An 18,522-nucleotide genomic window follows, 5' to 3' on the forward strand; every position below is an offset into this window, starting at 1 on the left:
ATGATGCCACGGCCGTCAACCATGCCACCGGGGACGATACCACTTGGGGCAGGATCGACGATGATCGCAGCTAAATTACGTTTCGAAGTATTGAAAAACTACAATAGTAACGCATTAGGAACACATGCATCCTCTAAACTGTTTATTGAAGTAAAGTTTCAAATACGATGACCGTAATAATTATAAATTTTATCGTTCATCCTTATTCATAAAAATGTTATTGTGATGATTTTTGTGATTTATTATTTTTGTTTATGTTTTCCTACACACTATTATTATAAGTAACATGGACTTGGGGGATCTGTCCTGCTGCCAGGTAAGTGTGATAAAGTCATAAAACACACTTCTTATTCTTCGGAGCAGCCCTCTGTTTTTATTTGCTTCACGTTTTAGATGTTATCAAATTTAAATTATGTGAAGTTGGACTAAAAATACAGGAAAAAAAACAACCATAATACTAAAATTATATAATATGAAAATATAGTTTATGATGATTGTAATACTATATATTTTTACATTGTAAATGTTGATATTTTTATCCTAAATAGTAAGTCAAATTTTACAAAAAATGATTTTAACTAAACCAGAACAAGAACTAATTATGAATCGGAGGAATTAATAGTGAGCTGTCTCGATTCGTCAGGCACCTGGTATGCTTTTTTCTTGGTAATAGGTTCTGGCGTGCGGGCGTTGAGCTCTCCCGATTCGTCAGGCACCTGGTATGCTTTTCTTTGCTTGTGTGTGCGGATGTGAGGTTGTAAGGAAGCGTGTGGTTGGATGTCACGATGATTAGGCGCGGATGGCTACTTGTAACAAGGCGTGAGAACCGATCCTTCTTGTGCTGACGACCGTTAGGGTGGTCTTGTCATATGTGGGAGGATCTCATGGTTAATCTGGAGAAGATACACTGCATGATGTGTCGATAAATCAAGCGAACGACCTGAAGAAATCACATGTAAACTGAAAAATAAAGGCGATCATACAGCTGTGTTCTCTTAATCTCTTTCGACTAGGGATCCGGCGCGCAGGCTTGACTCTCTTTTAATTAAGCTGTGCTCAAACTAATCTTGCTCACTGAATCGAGAGCCCTGTTTATTCGATTTCCTGTCAAAAAATGCCTAACCACCAAAAACAAATATCAGAAAGGGAATCGTAACTGAGCGCAGTACGTGCTAGCAGAGTGGTTATGAGCCAGTTAGGGGAAATGGTAGAAAGAATGATATATCGTGTAGCTCTTCAGCGGGTTCGCAGCAGGCAGCTCCATGACCAAGGGTCGGTCATGGAAGCGGCATGATCAAGGTCGCCGCCCCACTATATATATTCCAGCTGGCTCCTGCTCCACTCCACTCGTAGAGCCCACTCCGCTCCTGCTCCTCCTCTCCGTTGCTGCCGCCGGTAGCAGGTACCTTCTGCATTTATCTCCCTTCTGCATTTATCTCCCTTCTGCATGTTTGTTCTTGCATATATCCTAGCTTGTAGTTCTAATCTAATTAAGAGAATTGCATTCTTGCCAGACTATTGAGCACCAGATGAATCAATATTGCAAAGCTAATGATTATTTTGATTTTATTTGGGTCTTATTTATTATAGTGTTTAGTTAACTAGCCAGGTGGTCCTCACAAATGCGAGGGCTATCTTCTATATATGAGCACTAAATTTGTTTTCGAGAATTAGATTTATGGTTCTATGGATATTGAAAATATTATGACCACCACCAAATGTTATGGTAAGATGATTTCACCAGCTTGTATATCATATTCTTGCCACATCCTCTATTACTCTATAACAAATCTCTATTTGATGGATTTCAAAAGGTTTGGTGTGGTTTGATGAGATCTAAGCAACACAATAGTCAGTTTCATCAGAAGACGAATGGCTAGACGATTTAACTTATAGATATTAGTTTGGTAGGGACAAATAACATATTGCAGAATTAATTGAGAGACAATTGTATACTGAAACTTTGTTCATTTTCTACTGAAACTTTGTTCATGATTCACAAAGCTAGGGCATCTCTTACGTTGCTTGCTCGCAAGCATAGGAAGCAATTAGCAGTATGTAGAGGGTCACATAATAACTTGCATAACAAATTAAAGCTAGATCTTGCTTGACCTATCATCGGATGTGGCAAGGAGATTGCGTTTCATGAAATGCCGAGGCATGTAGCCGCTTCATTGATCTTCTAGAACAAATGCATCCCGTCAAACCGCATGCATAGTCCTTACCCCGGTTAATCACGCCAAGCACCTTTCCTTTTTTTTTTGCGGGTAAAAAAAATGAAGAAAAATGATTACACAATAGTGCGCTCTTATAATTTATTAATAGGAGCCAGGAATATTGGCCATGATACAATTACTTGACAATCTAGAGGAGCACTTACTCTAGTCGCGTTAGTTTGATATGTTGATGTATGCATTAGCCACTCTCGGGTAGAATAATTCATGGTCCACAACTGGCCGCTGGGATCGAACTGCTTACCCAGACTTATCTTCTTTCCATGATCTGAACGGGTTAACGGCGCCTAACGCCAAGAACCGGTGCCAATCATCCGTGGACGTCGTCATACGGATGTGCTGACTATGGATCTTCATATCCGTCTGATCGTTGTACAGTGATTAGGACATCTACAACGCCGCCGGGGCGCTAGGATAAGTTTCCTGTCCGTAACGCCTGATTCCCAGCCAGACTCGAGATTTTGCCTAGCGTCGCCTCTTTCCTTTGCGTCGGCGCTAACCAAGAAAATGCTTCCAAGGTGTGAATTTAGGAGGGCGTGGTATATGGCTTTTATATTCCCGTAGCGGCCGGAGCTAGCGCCCAGCGTTGGGGCCTAGAACGCTTAGCTGCTAATCAGAATTCCTGAGAATTATTTTTATGAACTTAAGCGTCTGCATAAGCATCTAGCGTTGTACATACCCTTAGGGCATCTCCAGCGGACCGACGCATTTCAGACGTCCGAAATGTCCGTTTGCGTCGGCCCGCGGACGCGTTGTGGCCCAGGGCGACCGTTTGCGTCCGGGGTAGCTCCAGCGGTGCGGACGCATATTTTATCCGGGGACAGCGTCAAGATCGCTAATGGCGTTTTACGTCCCGTCGAGGACTGCCGCCGGCGATTAACTGTTCCCGCGCGACGACGATCGTTCCCGCGCGCGCCCAATACATTGGCAAGTTTCGCCGGCGTTTCGCGCGCGCGGGAAACGCCCTGCGCGCCAACGCCGTTTCCCGCCCCGCCGTGGCTATATATGGTGGACACCGCCGGGTGCGACGGGCACACCTCAAGCTAACCCTACTATCCATCCATGGCGGACCACATGAGTTGGGAGCACGTTGTTCACATGTGCCGCCAGCTCCACCCGGAGGAGGAGGAGGACGAGGTAGCCGCCGCCGGCGTTGAGGCCCAGCAGCTGGACCTGGAGGTTGCGGAGGCGGAGGTAGCGGAGGCGGAGGCGGCAGAGCGCGCGGAAGGGCGCCTCGCGGCGACCAGGGCGGAGATCGCCAACGCCATGGCCGAGCTCGCCGACGCTAGGGCCGAGCTCGCGGAGGCGCGGCGGCCATCGCGGCCCTCCGGCCGACGCCGTCATCCACGACATCGCGGACGACGACCCCCCGTGCCCAGCGCTTCGAGTGCGCTGGTGAGCAGCGAGTTCTGCTCGCGTCCTTCGAGTCCCTGGCTGGGGACGCCCAGCGCCGCCAGGCTTGGGTGGCGGAGGAGGAAGCCGCCAGCTATGCGACGGCCATGGCTCGGGGGTTAATGTGCTCCGACCTGGACTCGCTCCAGCGTAGGGGCCCTTCTCCCGCGCGGGTCGAGCAGGAGAACCGGGAGCCGGAGGTCGCCATCGCCGCCAGGGACGAAGCCGTGGCGGCGGTGGCTAGGGACAGGGCCCGCTTCATCGCCGACGTGGCGGCGATCCGTGCGGCGGTCCAGGCGGAGGAGGACGCGGCGGCGGTCCAGGCGGCGGCGGAGGAGGAGGCCCGGCGGCGGCGGCGGTCCAGCGGCGGCAGAGGAGGAGGAGGCCCGGCGACGGCGGAGGCGGCGGCTACCAAGGTGGCCATTGCGATGGTGACGGCCCTGTGGGACAGCTCCCTAGCCGAGGCCCTCGAACGCCGCAGGCGGCAGGACGAGATGTCCGTTCGCCGGCGTGCGCGGCGTGCGGAGTGCAAGAAGCGCTCCCGCTTCGACGACGGCGCCGGCCCATCCGGCGGCCAGTAGTAGGGCGCGCGACTGCGAGTAACCGAGGCCGGTGTAGGCCGCGCGACGGCGAGTAGGTACGGCCGTTGTAGTTTTAGGTTAACTCGACTAACCATCTCTGTAAAGATGGTCCTTTTGGCCAATCAATAGTAATGAAAACATATTTTGCTTATCTACTCACTGCCGACCGGGCCCGGATGTACCTGTTGATCGCCAAAACCCACCGGCGGGCAGCGGCCTGTCAACACGGTAGAGCCGGGAAGAGCCTAGAGCTGCGGCTGGCTGAGACCCCTCCGAGCGACGGCCCGCAATGCTCTTCTGGTCACACGCGGCGATGCGAAGTGCAAGGGCGTGCCACCTGACCTATACCTGGTCAGGAAGGTGATGGGGATGCCTCGCTTAGTTCCTGCATGGCATACACGTAAACATTAAATCAGAGCCTCGATCGGCTCTCAGGCTATCCTGTGAATCGGCTCAAAGAGCCGATCCACCCATGATCCGTACGGGGTGCACGAATACCTGGTGATCCTGCTTGATCAAGATAAAGCTAATGAGATCTACGACGATTTAGGGTTTTCACCGCATAATCGGATCATCCTACTCCAGGTTGGGCCTCGCGGCCACGCACGGTGCTCGTAAGCCGATCCTAAACAAGGCCACACAACCAACGTGACGTTGATCATCGGAACATCCTGTTTAGGACTTGCGAACGCCACCCTACGTGCCGCTGGATCCTCCCCCCCTTCGTAAGGCCTAACTATTGCAGATATTAAACTAATCCTTGCGGAGCAAGGAGCAATCGTAACGGATCAGATCTACTAGATGATGAACAAGCAGGGTGCCGCCCCCACGCCTGAGATAGGCGTGAGGGCGGCTAGACATGCGAGGGTTGCACTACGTAAGCATGTTTATACGAAGAGCTATGCTAACCCTAACACATCTATGATAACTACGTTGCCCGCCATCAAAGACGCTTCAGTACGGGCAACGCATGAACAACGTGGGGCTTGTGCTGCCTAGATCGCAAGATGCGATCTAGGCAGCATGTCACTTACCTGATTGAAACCCTCGAGACGAAGGAGTTGGCGATGCGCCGAGATTGGTTTGTTTTTGGGGTGAACGTTGTGTTGTTGTTTATTCCATAAACCCTAGATACATATTTATAGTCCAGCGGACTTTCTAACGTGGGAATATCCCACCGTGCGCGATACAAATTCTAAACCTTGATCTAAGATATGACCTACTATAATTAAAGATACACGGGCAAACTAGCCCAAATTCTCCGTGCAAGGCCGCTTCAGAGATCTTCCACGTGTAGTCCTCTAAGCCCATCTCTCTTATGGCCCACCTCCGGATTTGTCCAAAATCTGGTGATAACACATGCCCCCTGGTTTTGGAAATAATTTTTCCAAAATCATTGTATTTTCCTCTCGAAGGGTCATGTCGTGGCAGATGAGAGCCATTTGCAGCTTCCGTCATCATTATGCCCTGTCCTTTCAAACCTTCGCAAAATTTGACAGCTCTGACATTACCCCTTCGGAAACTGTGATGGCAGTAATTCCCACCAGGTTTCTCATTATTTAACCGTGCCGACTAAATAGTCATCTTTATCCTCTTCCTCTGTTCCAGCCATCGGCACTCCAAAAACAACCCTTCTGCGCACCATGTCCTCTTCTTCCTCTGCCTCGTCGGGACTTTCCTTCGAGTCTTCTTCTCCCGAGCCGATACCAGCACCGAGCCCACAAGAAGTTTATGTGGCCAACATCCATCGCGCCATTGAGGCCGGGGAGGAGTCAGACCATGACTTCTCCATCTGGTCCGAGGACGACCAATCCTCGTCGGACGGGGAGAGCGACCTCCGCTTCCTCGCCAACGGGGAATCGGAAGAGAAGAGCGACGACGATCGCTTCTCTGGGATGACTTCACCTCCCCGAGGTGAAGGAGGAGGGAGAGGAAGAGGAGGACGACGACGACAGCCCTCTCCGACGCGCCGCCAGCCAAGCGCCATGGCCCCGGGTCAGGGAATCTCAGTGATTATGATAGCGACGACGATGACGACGACGTGGAGGACGAGGACAACGAAGGTCCTGCCGGCGGCTGCTACAGCAGCGACGACGAGCTCGCCGGGAGCAGCGCTGACAGCGCTGACGATGGTGACGACGAGGGCAGTGACGGCCCGTAGAATAGGACCTCTAGAATAGGATCAGCAACAGTAGATGGGGCAATGTATCCCCTTAGTACTCCCTTTTGAGAGCAATCAGCTCTTCTATGTAAGAAATCTGGTTTGTCGTTGAAGAACTCCTCCCCAATCTTAATTCTGCCGATTTCTTCTGAGTTTGATTGAGCCGATTCTCTCTTCTGCCGACCCCACCGATCGTCACTTAGCCAATGGCCAACAGGCCGATGACAACACACCGGTAACTTAATGCCCCATCCCTTTGAGTTCTGGCGGACAACTAGGCAAATCGATGTTCTCACGAGGGAACCAGAATTACTGCCGAAAACGACTTGATCCCGAAGTCGATACCATTGTGTTTTCAGCCTGATGAAATCTCAATCGGCTTCTTAAGAACGGCAAATTCTGCGCCATCAGTTGCCCCCCGAGCCTTTATCAAAGCGAGCATATCAGTGGACTAACCAAATGTGTCGCCATCGGTTTCCAAGTCATGACGCGGAACCAGCCGATCTCAGCAAAATCGGCTCTCCAGAGCAGAGAACCTTCAGGGTGAGCTGCCCCCCGAGCTTCTTCAGTCCACTTTCGCGCTTTGCAAGTCAGATCGGCTCCTCCCCTGTGGTGAATCTGATGCAACCCATCCTTAACCTGATCTGCACATTGCTCGCAAAGAGGAAACCAAAGGTTCTTGAATCGAAGTTATCAAGTCACTCAGTTGAGGAGCTCTTCCATTAGAGTCGATGGCCACGTATCTGCATCGGCTAAACTTTGGTGTTGTTTTTTTTTTTGTTTTTGTTTGGCCGATTTTTCTTAATCGGCCCCCAATGTTCCACCACACGCATGTCTGCACATGTTTATCCGCACATGTTCATCTGACTATATGCCCCCCGAGCCGAATCTGCCAAATGATTGCAGATATCGGCTTTCTGGGTAAGCCAGGGCACTGCACTTGTACGCCGTCTTCGCAAAGATTCATGCTGACTTCCATCTGCCGACGCGGCCGCTGCCCAGTAGATCGTTGCTGACCATAAACAGAATATGTGCAGAAGATAATTTTGGCCGGTTGCGGGAATCGGCCTCCACATTGCTTGCTCGATGAAGGTTTTGTAATGTTCCTCCATAAAATTTTTGGGGCCGATCACAAGGATCAGCCTCGCACGGTTTGCTCATTGGTTTAATCTTGCTACTTGGTTAGGCTGGATAAAACCAACCCAACCTCTGACTTGATGCGCCTGCTGTCATCCACCTTGAGAGCATCGTATAATCGTGGAGCATTAAGCTCTGTCGGCAAGACGAGCACCATGTTTGTGCCAGCCGATGTTTCATCACCGGCTTTCTTTTGCTTGGGACGCCACTCCATCCTCCGTGGACGACCCTCTTCATTCAGGGCTCGCTGAACCTTTGCAGCCAGATCAGGCCGTGCCTTCCTCAGCGTATGCAAGTATAACCTTTCGGCTTCCTCCAGGCCGCGCAACCGCTGAACCCTGCGTTTCTGTGAACGGCTGAGTCCGTCAGGGCACCACCTTGGACGGTGGTACCTGTCTTCTTCTTCTTCTAGTCCCTCGTCTTCTGAATCCTCAAGATCTGCCCAACGAGGTGACTCAGCGCGTTTGCTTGGTGGTGGGAGAGGCCCTAAGCTGCTCAAACACAGACACGTTGGCTGCCTCCTTCTTCTTCTTGTTGCATTGGGCAATTGCCGATTGTGGGCAATCGGCTCATTCCTGAATCCCAGCAGTGTCTGAAGAAAGGGCAATCCCAGTGTCTGGCGTTGTCTTCTTGCTCCCTTGGCCTGTCCGTGGCACGGCGCTCGTGCTCCTCCTCATCGCGATCCTGCCGACGATGTCTTCTGGCTTCTCTAGCCAGACGATCTCCTTCATCATCATAGTTGGACCGTCGGCGTTGGTCATACTGACTCACATATTTGTTGAGGAGGTGATCAGAGAGAGGTCGCTGATATCTTATGTTCTTCACTTCTCCCTCTGTGACGTAGCGCTTGCCATCATGATGGAGCCGATCGCGTGGAGCGGCCTCTTCTGTGTCCTTGCTATGAGAGCAGCTGCCCTCATCTCCATCTTTGCCAGAGTGGTTCCCAGGCCCTACCATGTTGACGCTGAACGTGGGACCTGGCTGGCAGCCCTCGGGGTAGATGACTTCTACCATATTAACGGCGGGGAAGGGCTGGGTGTCTACCTTCATGGCGTATTGGTTGAAAATTAAACGCCCTTCTCTATCGCCGCTTGGATGTGCCGACGCCACACCCTGCCGGCGTTGGAGGCATGGGAAAGCGCGTGGTGGAATTTGCAGTACGGCTTTCCGTTTAGCTCGTGCGCCGTAGGGAACTTGAGACCTTCAGGAATCGTCAACTGTTTCTCCTTAAGCAGGAGGTCGAAGATTTGTTCAGTCTTGGTCACGTCAAAATCAAATCCCCTGGGCGGCCCTGGTGGTTTTACCCATTTGCAGGATACGGGAGTTCCTCCCCGAGTCCACTCAGCCACCGCTATTTCTTGGTCTCCCGCAGGCACTTCACCTTCCTCTGTATCGACCATGACTACTGCACGCTTGAACTTGTCTTGGTACAGGTCTGGGTGGCGCTGTTCATATGCCGATAGTTTCTGAACCTTGGGCGCCAGCGAGGGATAATCTGCGGGGGAGGCCATGTCCGTGAGCGGTGTTGCAAGGCCAGCTACGCCAGTTCGATTGCTTCCTTTTCGATTATACGAACCGAATAACATCGGTTCTGAGATTCTGAAGCGCTGGATGTACTCTGTCACCGTTTCTCCGCGCTTCTGACGTAGTTGTGCTAGATCGGCAATGCTAGACTCGGAAGCTTCTGAATGGTATTGCGTATGGAACTGTTCTTCCAATTGCTTCCAAGACTGGATGGAGTTTGCCGGCAAAGAGGTATACCATCCAAAAGCCGATCCTGTGAGGGACTGTGAAAAGAGCCTCACGCGTAGCTGATCCGACACTGAAGCCGGTCCTAGTTGCGCCAAATATCGGCCGATGTGCTCGATGGAGCTGGAGCCATCCGATCCACTGAATTTGGAGAAGTCAGGGAGCCGATATTTAGGTGGCAGCGGGATCATCTCGTACTCGTCGGGGTACGGCTTGGAATAGCCGATTGCCCTCCTTTTCGGCATAATGCCGAACTGGTCTCTCAGTATGGTACTGATCTGATCCACCGTACTGGCTGCAGGAGATGTATTCTAAAGATTCGCCAGGGTGGCGTACTTAGCCAGCCATGTTTGCTTTTCCAGCTCTGAGCCAACTGCAGGAGCTGGGCTCGGGAGTTTCGTCGGGGTGGCGTACTTAGTTAGCCACGTCTGCTTCTCAAGCTCTGTTGCCGACGTTCCTCCTGTTTGCGCCGGAGTCCCTGACGTTGTGGCCTGGTTTGAGAGTGGCCAGTTGCCACAATCTGGCACATACGTGCATGCATATCCTTGAGGGATCTCCTTGGGCGCCTCAGCCAAGAACTGGTAGTCACTAGGGTCACCACCGATCTTGTAAACGACGAATGCCGGTGTAGCCGGCACTTCAGCTGGTGCTGCCAACGCGTATGGCAGCGGTGGACGGGACTGGAGTGGCAACTCTCCTTGGTGCGTCCCGAGAGCTGGTCCTGACGGCGAGTACTGGTGGCTCATGATCTCCTGGATCACGCGCAGAGCGAGACGCTCCAACACGTTGACCAAGTTTTCAGAGTGGCGGTGTAGTGAGTGAGCCACCAAGTAGTTGATCTCCTGCCGAAGGGCCCTGGTGCGTTCCTCCGACGGGGCAGAGAGATCTATCCCATCGAGTGCACCTTGTGGTGAGAACCCCTTCCATCTGATGCCATGGGTACGGGTTCTCTGAAAAGAGCCGATGAGGTCGGCTTCGAGGGTGGCCTTGATCTCGTCATGTTTCTTCTTGAGCTCAGCAGGCAGCTCCTCGTAGGTGACCGGCGTGCCGTCCGCCGCCATCTCAGATGTAGATGGCGATGTGGTTGATGTAGATGATTGTCCCACCGGGCGTGCCAGAATGTGTTGATCGCCAAAACCCACCGGCGGGCAGCGGCCTGTCAACACGGTAGAGCCGGGAAGAGCCTAGAGCTGCGGCTGGCTGAGACCCCTCCGAGCGACGGCCCGCAATGCTCTTCTGGTCACACGCGGCGATGCGAAGTGCAGGCGTGCCACCTGACCTATACCTGGTCGGGAAGGTGATGGGGATGCCTCGCTTAGTTCCCGCATGGCATACACGTAAACATTAAATCGAGCCTCGATCGGCTCTCAGTTATCTCGTGAATCGGCTCAAAGAGCCGATCCACCCATGATCCGTACGGGGTGCACGAATACCTGGTGATCCCGCTTGATCAAGATAAAGCTAATGAGATCTACGACGATTTAGGGTTTTCACCGCATAATCGGATCATCCTACTCCAGGTTGGGCCTCGCGGCCACGCACGGTGCTCGTAAGCCGATCCTAAACAAGGCCACACAACCAACGTGACGTTGATCATCGGAACATCCTGTTTAGGACTTGCGAACGCCACCCTACGTGCCGCTGGATCCTCCCCCCCTTCGTAAGGCCTAACTATTGCAGATATTAAACTAATCCTTGCGGAGCAAGGAGCAATCGTAACGGATCAGATCTACTAGATGATGAACAAGCAGGGTGCCGCCCCCACGCCTGAGATAGGCGTGAGGGCGGCTAGACATGCGAGGGTTGCACTACGTAAGCATGTTTATACGAAGAGCTATGCTAACCCTAACACATCTATGATAACTACGTTGCCCGCCATCAAAGACGCTTCAGTACGGGCAACGCATGAACAACGTGGGGCTTGTGCTGCCTAGATCGCAAGATGCGATCTAGGCAGCATGTCACTTACCTGATTGAAACCCTCGAGACGAAGGAGTTGGCGATGCGCCGAGATTGGTTTGTTTTTGGGGTGAACGTTGTGTTGTTGTTTATTCCATAAACCCTAGATACATATTTATAGTCCAGCGGACTTTCTAACGTGGGAATATCCCACCGTGCGCGATACAAATTCTAAACCTTGATCTAAGATATGACCTACTATAATTAAAGATACACGGGCAAACTAGCCCAAATTCTCCGTGCAAGGCCGCTTCAGAGATCTTCCACGTGTAGTCCTCTAAGCCCATCTCTCTTATGGCCCACCTCTGGATTTGTCCAAAATCTGGTGATAACAGTACCCAACGTGGACATTTTCCGCGACCGCCGAGCGTCCGCCGAGACGCAAACCTGGCGCATATTTGGGCCAGGATTGCGTCTCCGCGGACTGCCCGATCACTTTGCGTCGCCCCGCTGGAACAGACCCCAGACGTATTTCCGGTCACGGCGAACACAAACGGTCGCTCAGTGTCCGTTTGCGTCGCGCCACTGGAGATGCCCTTATGAACGCGAGGGAATCGCCGCCGCCGGTCGCTTGGCTCTGTACACACAAAGAAGAGAGCGGGGTCGCGTGCCACTGGGCTAGGCTAAGTATGTACAAAGGCAGCGGAACCGCAGATCGCGGCCCAAGTAGTATGGAAGAGATCAGTTTGATTAGGTTGTGGTACATGATAGAGTTCCAGGCCATCCACCAATCTCCCCACGTCCACAGTGTAGAATTTCTGCCAATGATCGGTCCGAGGACGCAGTCTTTATCGAGTTCAAGGAGAAAGTCGAGATATGCTGATTGAGACAGAAAAAAATCCCAATCTAAGCTACTTGGAGGCACAACTCAAAAAGAGAACAAAAAAAAAAAGATAGGTGCAGGCAGTTAGATGAAACCCTCTCTCTCACTTGTTATTTTTCTTGATCTCACTGGAGAGACACAAATGGATCACTAATTCCTTACGGTTTGGGAGGCAAGGCGGCATTTTTAATGAAAAAAGATCCAATTCCGTCGGAGGCTAGGGCGCGCTGCCTCCGAGTCACACGTCGTTGGATGTGATTCAATCACGCGGTCCAGCCATGGCTCCCGGTCGCTCTCTCCGCACCGAGGGCGCCCACCACCCTGTACCGGGGGCGCCGACAACCACCGTGCCCCAACGACCGGCTTCTTCGACGAGCGGCCATGCTCCTCCTCGACGGTGGCCCTGGCTGCGGGCTCCTTTGATGACACATGGTTGGGTGAGGTCGGCACGGGTGACTGGCCTGCGTTGGTTCTCATCTTCTCGGTCACGCGCCTCCGCAGCAGCGCATGATGGTGCGGGCGAGCATCGATTTGCGGTGGTACGGTGATATAGAGGCTAGGCCGCACCGCTGCGTGTGGTTGGCGACGGAGCTGCAAAAAAGTGTTTGATGTGCTGCGAGCGGTGGGTGGCGGCAGAGTTGCAAAGGAAGAGTGGCGATGCTGCGAATGGTGGACGGCTGAGCTGCAAAGGAAGGGGAGGTGTTGCAAATTGTCAGCGGTGGTGCTAAAATGGCTAGCGACGGTGCTACCAACAATCAGTGGTGGTCGTGCAAACGGTTACCACAGCCAACAGTAGTGATGTAAGAAGAAAGTGACAGTGCTGCCTAGTCGGAGTTGGGATGCTGCTGGCGGTGTGCCGGCGAGCGGTAGTTGACGATGCTACAATAGTGTAAAACTTTTCATACAATTGGTTTATAGGTTTGCTGCTTTAGTACAATTTTTTGCTACGAAGTCTTCGGCAAGGTCTCTGACGAGATCTTCGACGAGGTCTCCAGCGAGATCTGCGTCCGGCTGATCTTTTATGTTTCTTTTTTCTAAGCAAACCATTTTTTCCAGTGAAGCAAAAGCGAGCCACTTGCTTCTGTTTTCTCTGTCTGCCAGTCAAATCGCCGCTGAAATCCGGCCACGAGCGGACGCCAGCGGAGCACATCGCCGTGATCTACTCGCCTTGCTCTCATCTTTCCCAGCTGCCAGTTCGTTTCCTGTACCGTAGCCACAGTCACAATCACCGCCACCGCCACAGCGCGTCCTGTACCAGCTGGGCCACCGGTACGCAGCTTGGACCGGCGCCGCCCCACTCCGCTTCTTCTAACCGCTAACGGTGCCGTCACCGCGGTGAGTCACGCGGCCTCGCCCGGACGGTGCTGCCATGAGTGGACGCCTCACACAATGGCGTCGGCGTGGCGCCTTTCTTGGCAACGGAGGAGAAGGCCGAGCAACCGGGGGGCGTTCGACAACGGCATACACCCCCTCTTCGGTCCACCTTCGCGCCCCAACCCACTTTCTCTGCTGGGGGTCATCAGGAGGGACGCCCCTTCCATCCGTCTGCTCCGCCTCTCCACCGTCGACAGGCGCCGACATCGACCACATGGCGCCGGCGGCGTGCGTAACTCGTCAGCACCGTCTATCGGCGCCGCGCCCGTCACCTCCCTGCCAAACGAGATGTTTATTCAGTTATAATTTGATGAGATTTTTCGTCCATCTTCGTGCACTCCGCAAAACACTGATTGATTTGGTTTTTTATTTTCATCTTCCGGATTTCCTGGAGCTGTGAACCCAGAATTTGTTCTTCATCTCCACATTTTCTTTCATTGGGTAAATCCCTTGGCTTGGGAAAAAAATCATCTGAAAACGCGGCTGTTGCGTCATTTCGAGACGATGACCATTTGGAGGACAACTTCTCTCTTGGGATGGAGGCCCGACCACCTGAGGGAGGGGGTGCTTGATTTCAGGACCTACTCTCGTATGCTTACTTGTCTTTATGTATTTGAGGTGGTTGGGGTCGTAGTGGCGTACCTCAACGACCAGAGTTCAAATCCTGTCAGGAGCAAATTTCTGGAATTCTCACGCCGAGGTCCCGCTTCTACTATATCATTTAGTGTCTAGTTCCTCCTAGCACTAATTCATTTTTTTTTGTCTTTATGTATTTCTGGTAAGGTTCCATTCTTCAACTGTGCTGCAGGCTATATCTAGAAAACCAGGATCTCTTGTTGCGCGAAAACTCAAAACCACCGCGTTCATTTACGAAAAATTACATGTGTGAAAGGGAACCTTGTTTACTGGCAGTTCTTCCAACCAGTGTTGACTGTTCCTTGCTAGAGGCTTTTTCCTTCCAAATTACTCCTACCTCCCGTCTCAAAATATAAGGCCTACTCCCAAATTAAAACGTATTATATTTTGGGATAGAGGAAATAGATAATTCAATCATCCCGAGTTTATTTCATTTCAAATCATATCTTACATGGATTTCTCTCTTGTCAAATCATACAGGTGCACAACAGAAAAGCCGAACCTGACCTTCCCAATACTATAGGCACATTGTTTTTTTCCAGGTAAGTGAATCTTCTATTAGAAGACTACAAACGTTAGTACGCTTTATTGTTTGGAAAAAACGATCATCTGGTTACACTAATGTACTATTCATTTGATAGGATTGAATCTGGCCGAGCTAAATCATATCACCTCACCACTTCTAAAATCTCGAGGTAGTCAATTGGATGGGTTGCGGATAGTAGTGACCTCCTTATGATTAGCATGCCAAGTGTCTTTAGAAGAAGCTCTTTGAGATGTGTTGCTTTATTAGTACTACGTACTTGTTTTCTCTATCAACAGTGCGTTGGCACTGGAAATTTAAGATTTCAGGGGGCGACAGAGTTCATCTTCTTATTGGTTTCCCCTGATAGTGTTTTTGTATGTACCGTCTTCAGTTTTCTTTGTCAAATTTGCTCATCTTTCTGAAAACAGGAAAAGAAAAACAGCTTTAATACCATTTCACCTTTTTGATCAAATATATCTAGCCATTCCAATCTTCTCTTGCTATTTTGCGAGCTGTCAGTGGTTTACTGTACCTTGTTATCTTTAATATAATTAATAATTAACACTTCTCATTTATATGTACAGCAGGAGTGCATATACGACTGTTGAGTTGTTCAAGCTAGTACTTGAAGCAGGAAATGTCTTCGTCAAGGCCTATTTCCAGTTCTTCCAGCAGGAACGGCCAGAGCTCCCGGGCAAGGGTATTAGCAAAAACAGAACTTGATGCTGAGCTCAACGCTGCATATGAAGAATCTGGTGAATACTTCGACTATTCCAAGATGGTTGAAGGCCAGCGGACCGCTCCACCTGTGCAGCCAGGGCGGCCGGAGAGGGTCATAGCCTACTTGCAGCACATTCAGAATGGAAAGATGATCCAACCATTTGGTTGCTTGTTGGCCCTTGATGAGAAGAGCTTCAGTGTTATCGCGTTCAGTGAGAACGCGCCAGAAATGCTAACAACGGTCAGCCATGCAGTACACAGTGTTGATGATCCCCCAAGGCTAGTTATTGGTACAAATCTACGGTCTCTTTTCACTGACCAAGGTGCCACGGCACTGCATAAGGCACTAGGGTTTGCTGATGTTTCTTTGCTCAACCCTGTCTCAGTTCAATGCAAGACCTCAGGAAAGCGTTTCTATGCCATTGCTCATCGAGCAACTGGTTGTTTGGTGGTAGACTTTGAGCCTGTGAAGTCTACAGAATTTCCTGGCACTGCTGTTGGGGATTTGCAGTCTTACAAGCTTGCTGCCAAGGCAATCTCCAAGATCCAGTCACTGCCAGGTGGAAGCATGAAAGTGCTATGCAATACTGTGGTTAAGGAAATCTTTGATCTTACAGGATATGATAGGGTTATGGCTTATAAGTTTCATGAAGATGAGCATGGCGAGGTCTTTGCCGAGATCAGAAAGTCTGGTCTTGAGCCTTATCTAGGTCTGCACTATCCAGCCACGGATATCCCGCAAGCATCCAGGTTTCTTTTCATGAATAACAGGGTAAGGATGATTTGTGATTGCCATGCGAGATCCATAAAGGTCATCGAAGATGAGGCACTCCCCTTTGATATTAGCTTGTTGGATTCAGCACTCAGGGCCCCACACGGTTGTCACGTTCAGTATATGGAGAACATGAGCTCGATTGCATCCCTTGTCATGGCTGTTGTGGTTAATGATAATGAAGAGGATGATGAAATCGATTCTGAACAACCAGCACAACAACAACAACAGCAGCAGAAGAAGAAACTATGGGGCCTCCTTGTTTGCCACCATGAGAGCCCCAGGTATGTCCCTTTGCCGCTGCGTTATGCTTGTGAGTTCGTAGCACATGTGTTTTCTGTCCATATCAACAACGAGTTTGAATTAGAGGAAAAGTTGCATGAGAAGAGGATACTGAGGGTGCAAACAGTTCTCTATGAGATGCTGTTCAGAGAAGTCTCTCCCCTGACTATAGTATTAGGGACACCCAATATCATGGACCTGGTCAACTGTGATGGTGCTGCTCTTTTGTATGGGGGCAAAGTATGGCGCCTGTGTAATGCTCCAACTGAGTCTCAGATACGTGATATTTCCTTATGGATGTCAGAAGTTCACAGGGATTCCACTGGCCTGTGTACAGAGAGCCTCCATGATGCTGGCTATCCAGGAGCTTCTGCTCTCTGTGATAGGATTTGTGGAATGGTAGTGGCTAAGATCAACTCAAAGGATGCCCTTTTTTGGTTCAGGTCATGTACAGCTGATGTGATCAGATGGGGAGGTGCAAACAATGATCCGTCGGGCATGGATGGCAGCAGAAAGTTGCAGCCTAGGTTATCTTTCAAAGCATTCCTTGAAGTTGTCAAGATGAAGAGTTTGTCTTGGACTGATTATGAGATGGATGCTATTCATTCGTTGCAACTTATACTTCGAGGGATGTTCAATGATACCATCAAGCCAACCTGGGAAGCTAATTTAGATAACCAGATTGTTGATATGAAACATGATGGGCTTGCCGAATTTAGATAACCAGTGAAATGGTTCGTCTAATGGAAACAGCAACCGTTCCAATCTTGGCAATAGATGGCAATGGACTTGTCAATGGGTGGAATCAGAAAGCAGCGGAATTGACAGGGCTAAGAGGTGATGATGATACAGGAAGACACATACTTACCCTTGTGGAGGAATCTTCTATACTAGTTGTGCATAGGATGCTATATCTAGCTTTGCAGGGTTAGTAAGCTTGTTCTATTTGTTTTCTGTATTTCCCTCGAGGGAGACTACAAGGCAATGATTCACAACCCGAATCCACTCATTCCTCCTATATTTGAGGTTGATGAATATGGATGGGTTTCTGAGTGGAATGTTGCAATAACCAAGTTGACTAGGTGGCACAGAGATGAAGTGCTTGATAAGATGCTTCTTGTTCAAGTGTTCGATAGTAGCAATGCCTCCCGAAAACTGCAAACGGAGGCCGAGCTACATGTAGCTCTTTATTTTCAAAAATTCTGAATCATAGTTTTTTAAGTTTCAAAAAAATCTGAAAAAAAATCTTGAATGTAGACAATGATGAAATCTACAAACATGCAAAATTTCAATGTGAAATTCTTTGTATTGTAGACTACACAAAAATGGCAAAATCTCACAGGTTTTATAGTTTTGAAATGTGCACTATTCACTATTCTCAGATCCACACATTTGTCATTTTTGTGTAGCCTAAAATACTATGAATTTAATATTTAGATTTTGCATATTTGTAGATTTCATCATTGGCTACATCTAAGATTTTTTTCAGAATTTTTTGGAACTTAAAATATGACTTCCGATTTTTTGAAAATAAGGAGCTACATGTAGCTCGGCCTCTATTTGTACATGTTATCAACAGTGCATTATGTGGCGAAGAAACAGAAAAGTCTCCATTTGAGTTCTTCGACCGAAGTTGGAAGTACATTGTGTGTCTTCTATGAGTGAACAGAAAGAAAAATGAGGGTGGACTCATCACTGCAGTATTCGGTTCTATTCATGCCGCTAGTCATGAGATGAAACATGCACCACAAGTGCAGCAAGCTTGGGAGCAGAAGTCACTAAAAAGGCTCAAGGCTTTCTCCTACATGAGACATGCGATCAACAACCTTCTCTCATACATGTTTCAATCAAAGGACGACCATGTCTCAGATAATTGCCACCAGCAGCTAAACAAGATTCTTGTGGACTTGGATTAAGATAACATCACCAAAAGTTATTGTTTTTGCAAAATCTTCTGAATTGTTCTACGGAGTACTATGTTCTTGTGTTTACTTTGGATGTCCCTGCATTTGTCAGTTTTGCAAACCTCCTATGCTGATGTTGTTTGTTGTGCTAATTTCACTTGCTTTGATGCCAGTATGCCTTCTTATGTGATGATTGTTGTGAATGGGCAACTAGTATTCACAGGGGGCAAAGGCTAGTACATGTACATGCAGGAAACGCCTCATACACTGAG

General features: G+C 49.9%; 1 protein-coding gene across 1 annotated transcript; it reads left to right on the plus strand.

Annotated features, from left to right (window-relative positions):
* Positions 1 to 1,233: 1,233 nt before the first annotated feature.
* LOC127300348 (phytochrome A type 5) lies at positions 1,234 to 17,457 on the plus strand. Its single transcript, XM_051330448.2, has 3 exons — positions 1,234 to 1,402; positions 14,527 to 14,588; positions 15,157 to 17,457. The coding sequence occupies exon 3, from the start codon at positions 15,210 to 15,212 to the stop codon at positions 17,067 to 17,069; it is 1,860 nt and encodes a 619-aa protein (XP_051186408.1). The 5' UTR covers positions 1,234 to 1,402; positions 14,527 to 14,588; positions 15,157 to 15,209; the 3' UTR covers positions 17,070 to 17,457.
* The last annotated feature ends 1,065 nt before the right edge of the window (positions 17,458 to 18,522 follow it).

Source organism: Lolium perenne, chromosome 5 (assembly GCF_019359855.2).
Source record: "Lolium perenne isolate Kyuss_39 chromosome 5, Kyuss_2.0, whole genome shotgun sequence".
Classification (NCBI taxonomy): Eukaryota; Viridiplantae; Streptophyta; class Magnoliopsida; order Poales; family Poaceae; genus Lolium; species Lolium perenne.